General features: G+C 34.9%; 1 protein-coding gene and 1 long non-coding RNA gene across 10 annotated transcripts in view; one reads left to right on the forward strand and one right to left on the reverse strand.

Moving 5' to 3' along the window:
- Positions 1-8,139, reverse strand: part of LOC108969569 — a 319,863-nt gene that overhangs the window by 97,694 nt on the left and 214,030 nt on the right. For both annotated transcript variants that reach the window (XR_001993403.1, XR_001993402.1), the window contains exon 4: positions 7,590-7,712. This is a non-coding gene — a long non-coding RNA (uncharacterized LOC108969569). The remainder of the gene's footprint in view (positions 1-7,589; positions 7,713-8,139) is intronic.
- LOC108969561 (titin-like) overlaps positions 1-8,139 on the forward strand; it is a 259,294-nt gene that overhangs the window by 68,944 nt on the left and 182,211 nt on the right. For 7 of the 8 annotated variants that reach the window (XM_018934361.1, XM_018934355.1, XM_018934356.1 and 4 more), the window contains exon 1: positions 331-1,063. The exons of the other annotated variant lie outside the window; for it this stretch is intronic. In XM_018934361.1, coding sequence (XP_018789906.1) covers positions 689-1,063 — 375 coding nt within the window. In that variant the 5' untranslated portion in view covers positions 331-688. Of the gene's footprint in view, positions 1-330; positions 1,064-8,139 lie in introns of those variants that run through there. 8 annotated transcript variants of the gene reach the window in all.

The raw sequence follows: 8,139 nt of genomic DNA on the forward strand, positions 1-8,139 counted from the left end.
AAAAAATGGAGTGATATATATATTTTTCTAAAATGAAAATTTTAATCTTCTAAACAGCAATATTAAAAACTAAAATATACAACATTCAGTTATAACGAAAAAAAAAATATTTAAACATTTTTTAAAAACCAAACGACTATATTGCGACTAATTCAACAAAAAAAACAACTATAATTTATTAAAACTCTTTCTTAATCCAGCATAAATAACCAAAAAACGACAAATTATAGGCAACAAACCAAGGAACAAAATGAAATTTTCCAAATTAGCACGGAGATATAAAACATATTTAGTATAAATATTGCAAAAAAATATTATCAACGAGAAGAAATATAAAAAATAAAGTCAATGTGAACACAAAATTACAAAAACAACTACATAAAATCAGAATACAAAACAACAACAGGCCGCACAATAATTATAGTAACGCGAAAAGCCCAGAGCAAGCAAAGCCGTCGCAAATACACAGCAAGGAAAGCTAATTGCAACAACAAGAACAACAAATAAGAAACGCACACACTCATACACAAACAAACTAGCGCGATTATTTTATTAGCACACAACAACAAGGTACTAGAGCAACACCCTCTTGGCCACTGCAACAGCACGCCAACCGCACTGCAGCGCACAAATCAAAGGCAACGCAAAGAAGAAAAGAAAAATTAAAAGCAGAAATAAATAAATAAATATGGAACGTCATCGCACATTGGACTCATCGATGTCATCGCTTTATTCCGGCTCGAATGTCTCGAATACACCCTCCGCACAACGGCAACAGCATGACAACTACAATTATCCCACCCTCTCGTCGTCCACCTCGCCGACACCCAGCGCTGGCGGCACTGCCGGTATTAGCGGTGTTGGCTTACTGACCGGCGCATCAAGCACCAATGCTTTAGCCACGGCCGGCGGTAGTAATTCGACAAATGCCACAGCTCGACATGCCTCCGAACTGAGCTTGTGCAGCGGTGAAGGCGGTGTTGGTGGTGGCTTGCGTGCCACTACAATTGGTACGGTGGTGGTGCGTTGCGGACCGATACAGTTGGTGATTGCGCTATTACAAGTAAGAGTGGTTTTATTTTAAACTTTTTCATACTATTTCAGTATAAACCTATCCGTACAAGTATCAAAAATCCTCACTTTCCTAATATATTGTGTATTGTCGCGCTTGTTCTTTTGGGTCTTGAATATTTCCTATGACTCTTTTTGTTTGTGTTACTTTCAAAATGTAAAGTTTATGATGAAGTTTCAGAGATAGGTATGATCAATGGTAAAAGTACTGCGTCTCTAAGATCTCCATCATATTCGACTAACTTTGACCATCACTTCTCCTTTTTTAGTCTTAAGTCCATTTTGGACCTCGGAGTATATAACTAAAGTTATATATGAAATCATAGAGACGAATTCTTACGTTTAGATGGAATCTGGAAAAAATTCAGGGGCAGCTAAAACCAGCTTTGAGTTCTTCCAATAATATATCTTTGCAACTTCAGAATATGTACTTTTACTCCTCAGAATAGTAGAAAACATCTATCATCGTAAAGAATACACATAAATGACCTGAGATTTTTCTGTTAGATCTAAATGAATATATAAAAAAATAATGAAAAACGAAAAATGTTTCAAGGGGGGTGTTCAAATTTAGCATTATGTTAAAAACGGGGATAATAAAGCTAAAAATAGTTAGTCGCACGTATATAGTTTGTTTCGATTCTCCTTGGCGATCCCGATGGACTTCGAGCGAAAGCACGAAGTTCGACGAATCCTCGGAACGACCGTTTTTCGAATTCTCCCTTGATTCATGTATCTTTCTCAAAAAATTATCGATACGTTATCGAACGAGATTTGATGGTAATACTTCAGAGTCCTGAAAAGAACTTCTCACTACAAACCAACAGCTTGTGGACTTTAACTTCTACGTATGTAGCTTACACTTCGGGCTACAAATATTACTTCTCCATCTTTCTTTAAAAAAACTTATTTTGGTCGGATGAAATTGGAGTCACTTTAATAAACTTCTCCCGTCGGAAAGTATTTAAACCAACAATTAGAACAGTATTTAGCTACTGCGAAAAAACGACCTCATACATTCGATCAGCTGTTTCTGTCTCTTCCACTTAACTTTGTTAACAACAAATGATCTCATTTGTTCCAGCTAATCTAGCCAATATTGGATTAAGTCAAGAACTCAATGCGAAAGTTTATTTTTCTTTTTAAGCTAACTTTTCGACTCTTAATTTCCCTCTCCGTCTCTTTAACTTTGACACATGTCAACCATTTAATGGTGAAGTGCTTACATTCAGGAAGTGACAAAATGTCAATGGGCATTTAAGAGTTTCGTTTACTGTACTTGAATATGCAGAAATATACAAAACTTGTACAACAACATGTAGATTTGTATCCACAGACATAACTATTTACAAGAAAAGTGAAATAATGTTAACTTTCCGGCATCCGCTAAACTGTCATTCAAGTGTCTTTCTTCTTGCCCACGCATGAACTTCGAATGCCTCAAGTGGAGCCACGGTGGCACAGTGTCAAGGCATTACCCGTTATAATGGAGCAACGGACTTAAACACATACACAGTCATGGTCACGCTTATGAATTTTCTGATTTATTTGTTTTCTTTTCATTTATTTGCTTATCTTTCGGACATCACAGGCATTGCAAGTTTCGTAAAATATGACTGAGTTCCATTTCGTAGGGTATTCTGTTTGTTTTCTGTTAATTTACTTTGTTTTGACATTTTACGGCAAATGTGTTAAGTGAAATTAAGTGGTAAAAGTAACAAGTTATTACAAGTAAATGATAAATGACGATAAGTGCCTTTGAATGCGAAGAGATCCGTGTTTACAGAAATAAGTTTACTCATATATAAGTACCAGACGTATTGGTGATATACATATGTATGTATAGTTTCGAAAATGTTTCTACTGTCCAAATTTTATCGCTGGATTTCAAAACTGCACATTTTCATGATCTTTGTGTACTTTTATTGGTTGTATTTTAGGAACATTTCGAAAGTGTTGTTGGTGAAACCTGACCTTTCATGGATATGTTACTCTCCAGTACACAATTTTCGTTAATTGCTTTTAGTTTAGTTACTTCCGATAGGCAAACTTTGAAGAGTGGCGAAAATATGGATATTCTTATTATATAGAAAAAAATAAATAAATTCATAAATTCAACTAGTATGTGAGTGTCAGAAAACATTCAGTGCGGGTTGGGAAGCCATCGAACTAAAATGAAACCGAAAAAAAAAAATCGCTGAAGGCACTAAAGAGTCTTATTACGAGTGAAAGGGAAATATAAAGTAGTTGTGTACTCAATACATGTTTGACTTATAACGGTTCGTTATAGGATGGTTGAGTTTGAAAAGTTTTTAAAAACTGTTAATACTCAAGGTGCATGGATCCTTTGAAGTCATTAACAGAGCGTTCAGGGCTGGTCAAGGACAACCTCGCTATCAATTGCATCGAGTGTCTTTCGAATAAGACTGGTATGGGTGCCAGGCCACTCCGGAATTGCAGAATATTGTAAAGCTGATGAGCTAGCTAGCTAGGAAATGCACGCTATAACCGTAATCGGTAGAATAAGAGCTCGTCGGTGCTTCCGCATTCTTTGTTTTCTGATAACTGGGCTTCGCGGAAGTTTGGACAGCGCGGGGCGGTTCGGTACATGGGCTGTCGAAAAAGCCTTTTGGGACAAAATCGATCGTAAGAGATTTAGTGATCTTTTCTCTAAGTAAGGCTAGCGACTGCCTTATTGGCGTTCACACTGTAGGAGTGAGAGTCTTATTAGAGGCAATTTGCAGAAGCTGTATGAAGGAATATGAGGTGGAAACAACTTAACACTTTCTTCTTGACTGTCCCGCGTTTGGAATGTCAAGACTTAAACACTTGAAAGAGAATATCTTCAGTCATCCACCGAACTGGTGGAAATGTAAATGTAAATTAAACGCCTGAGCAAATTTGTTTTGGCTACTGAGCGTGTTACTAATTTTTAAGTTCAAACACAGAAGTTTTCTTTGGCTTCACAAAGAACTACATATAGTGGTCCACGTGCGATATCTATAGATCAGCCGACTAATCTAATCTAACGTAACATCTATTTCTGCCAATTCGCTAAGCTTGTAAAAAGTGTGACAACTGAGTTGTTTCTGGCTTAGTCTGATGAAGGAAAGAACCTTTCATAAAGTAGTTATTCAAGGACAAAAATATTCAAGACTTGGACAATTTTCGGTGAATATATCGAGTATAAAACGAAAAACACGTGCAAAATTTAAGACTTTAGCATTAGTGGGTAGAGTTTACATATTTCCGTCCGAATATGTCGTTACGTGTTAGAACTAGACAGATCTCTCTTCAAGTCCATCTTTATGGATACGGAGCTCTTCATATTTTCTGTATTTTATATAGTTATTGCTTGCGAAAATGATTTTGTAACTATTCTATGCAAATATTTAAGTATCTCGGCAAAGTTGTTTAAGATACTATATTTTTCGGTACAGTACTGTAAATAAGTATTTCAAGCATTTGAGTATATGTATGTAGAATTTCTATACTTGAAGACAAAAAATCAGTAATTTATTTGCTAAAAATTAAGTAATTAAGTGTGTCTCAAAACTAACGATATGTCGAGCGTATTTAAATGAACATGAAGCGTAGCAAAGTCAAACAGCAAATAAAAAATGCGAGACTAACCTGAGCAAACCAGTTCCCAAATCATAAAACAAGGAAGCTGTGTGAAGTTTATTATACTAAGGTATATATATGTATATACAAGTAGACAAATATATGCTTGTTTGTGCAGAACACACATAAGTCAAGCGGAGCACACTTTGAAGACCCACAATAGTTAAAACGTGTTTTAGAACAAAACGTAAAAATCGAATGTGGCGTATAGAATCGACTGCCGAGCCAAAAACGATCGCTTAAGACCGCAAAAGTGAGTCAAGTCAAAAGGCGATTGCGGGCGAGTTGCGGTTGACAAACGAACCTTGCTGGCGAGACGCAGTGTACATACAGATATACAAACTTATCTACCAGTAATTATATACTTATGCTCATATAAAAAATAGATATGCATATATTTAAGTATATATCCACCGAAAAACAGCATTCTTATTGAAGCGTCACTTTGACTTTTAATTCAACTAAATATTCAAGAAATACCTACAGAGATATATAATTAATTAAGGCGTGTTCTTGGCATATATATATGTATATACGTATATATGTATAAGAAGCAAAAGACAAAAGTTATTTGCCAACACTGTAGCACTGAAGCGCGTCGCGGCTCGAGAATCATTAAAAGTTACCAGCGACAGGAGAGTTCAAGGTCGTTGATGTGACGCGATTATGGGTTAGGAGGTAAACGAAGCAGCAGCGTAACTTTTTTAAATGTGGAGCGAACCTTAAGAAGCACAAAAACAGAAAAGAGACAAGAATTTGAAGTACATATGTATGTATGGATGTATTAGGGCTTATATAGTACAGTGTAGTTGGTAAAGCATCTTGCATCACACCAATAAATAGCTTGTTCTTTGTTGAAAAGTATTGGAAAAGAAGTGAAAAAATAAAATGCCAGAAAAATGGTAGAGTGCGAGATAAGTGTAGCTCGATTACATAACTACATAACTAAACTGAATTTTCCAAAACCTCATTTTTCTAGTTAGAGGTTGTTCCTCAGGCAAGCTCAGCATTCGCTGATCAGACAACTGAACTATTGCAAGTTGCCTCTGGCTCATAGTAAATCATAAGAGGTCTAATGAGTTCCTCGCTTTCAGCCAAGTTCACCTTTCAACAGTTACATGAGCTCTAACTGGACACTGTCTGATCGGAATTCCTGCGGTAAGATTGAAAATTTTACTGGATATCAGCTGCATAAGCTAGTTCGAAGAGGATGTGCTAAAATCAAGTATTTACTTCTCTTCTCGAATGCCATACGTTTGCTAGGCTAAGGACAAAATAACTCGAATCTCATAGCTTTAGACATTCAGTTGAAATTGAGTCTTTTTATCTAGTTTCACAAATGACTGAACTTAGTAGTCTCCCGCTACCTGGGGTATCAGCCAACTAACCTAACCTATATCTCTTTAAGGTTGTGTTTTTGTGTGAAACAAAATGAAGATTCTACAGGTTTTAGATACTTCTTCCAAAGCGCGGAGGTATTTTATATGAAGACTTTTTGAATACTCCGGTTACAAGGAATACGAAGCTATAGAAATATTTTAGAAAATCGGCAACTGAGCCCATGGTTTATGCATTATGCAAAGGATGAAAACCAAGTTGGAATCAAATTTTGAAAGATAAATACTTCGGAAGCCTCATTTCAGAAAACCAACTCATCAATATTAGCAGATGGTATTAAAACGAAAATTCCTTAGTAAAAATCTCATAAGAATCTATAAAAATTATATGAAATGCACGCACATATATTCTATAATCTCTGACTTAAATTGGATATCATTTGCTCGAGTGGGTTTCTGTTTAAGGCCTCAATCGATTTGTGGCAGATATTTAAGTATTGGAAATTAATGAATGTCAAAATAGCTAAAATGTAGAAATCAGTCGGAAAAGACATTTTTTTTAGTTATTATCAATCATCACTTAAAATAATCACAATATTTTTGAGTCTTTATAAGGGTTATTGGAAGCCTCTATTGCCCCTATTGTCTCAATAATAATATTATAATTTTCGAATCAAATTTACATTCGTCTTCGAACCTAATTTCCGGCAGGCTTATGATCTTATTTAATTAGGTGGATGTAAATTTGAGGGAAGTTTCTACGATCCCATGCACTCGCTGAGTGAAACTCTAATATTTTGTTCTCGAAAAAGAGTTTTTGAAACATTTCAACACCTATGTTGCTATTAGTTGATATGGAAAATAAGTATTAAGATGCAGAAGTTTGTGAATTCGAGTCTAGGTAAGAAGTCTACTCAAACTTTCTCTTAGAGACTAGTGATTTTATAATAGATATCGACTATTAATGTATTAGGTTAGGCCCCTTCGAAATGTTTTCCAAAGGGAACAAAAAGTTAATATTTTCAGCGAAATTTACTGTTATGAACTAAAAATAACTAGTGAGTTCGGGTTTCCATTTCGTTGAGTTTCTGAAACTTTAGTAAACGATATTAGAATTTGAAATTCTATGCAAAAAATAAGAGTTTCAAATTGGAAACTACTGCAATCTTGGGACACTTGTCTCCTTCACTACGAAATTTTTTAAACAAACTAAACAATTTAGTGTCGTTAAAATTATTAAAGTCCGAAGCTGCAATGAGAGTGTGGCTCAGCACACAAAAGTGCGGCGCGACTTTAAGCTCTTTTCGAGCAACCACAACGTAACTGTAACGAATCAAACTAATCACTAACAAATTGATTGAAGTTTGTATGAGTGAAAAGTAATTTGGAAAATCTGCATGTAGGCACGTAAAAATTTGTGTAGGTTCTCTGCGGCACTTATAAATGAAAGTGTGCTGCGTGTTATGAGTATTAGTGTGTAAGCATGAATTATGGGAAATTTATTGGCTGTCTAACGTTGCTACTTGAAAATAAGAGTTAAGAAACGGTGCTACTTACCAGCTTGGAGACGGTGAAATGCTCAAACAGTGCTTAACTACTGAATATAGTTTATGGTGTGCCATTGAATAATTTGATTTATTGTAACACGCAAGTGGCGTTTGGCGCTGCGTTGATGGTTCGCTGGAAAAATAAAATGTTGATAATGAAGAAAACTGGTTTTAATTTTATGGTGGTGAAGGTAGTGATATTTCCGGGAAGTAAATTTGAATTCGGTACTCAAACTTTTCTTTTTAAGAAAATTACAATTTATTTGAGTTGGCTTTTACTTATGATTTATAGAAAAGGTTGGCAATTTTCGAAATTATGATAGGAATGCGAATATCGATGATAGAAGCAGCTTAGTTTGAAAGAAGTGTATTTTATGTTACGAATTTTTACATAAAAAATATATAAAAATTAAAAAATAAAATAAACTAAAAAGTTAATAAAGTTAAAGTTATTAAATTAACAGATAATGAAATAAAAAACAGCAATACAAAATGTAATCAAATAACTAAAAAGATAAATGTAGTTAGATATAAAATTATAAAATATAAAGAAATTAACG

The sequence above is a fragment of the Bactrocera latifrons genome, unplaced genomic scaffold (genome assembly GCF_001853355.1).
Source record: "Bactrocera latifrons isolate USDA-ARS-PBARC rearing strain unplaced genomic scaffold, ASM185335v1 scaffold_258, whole genome shotgun sequence".
Classification (NCBI taxonomy): Eukaryota; Metazoa; Arthropoda; class Insecta; order Diptera; family Tephritidae; genus Bactrocera; species Bactrocera latifrons.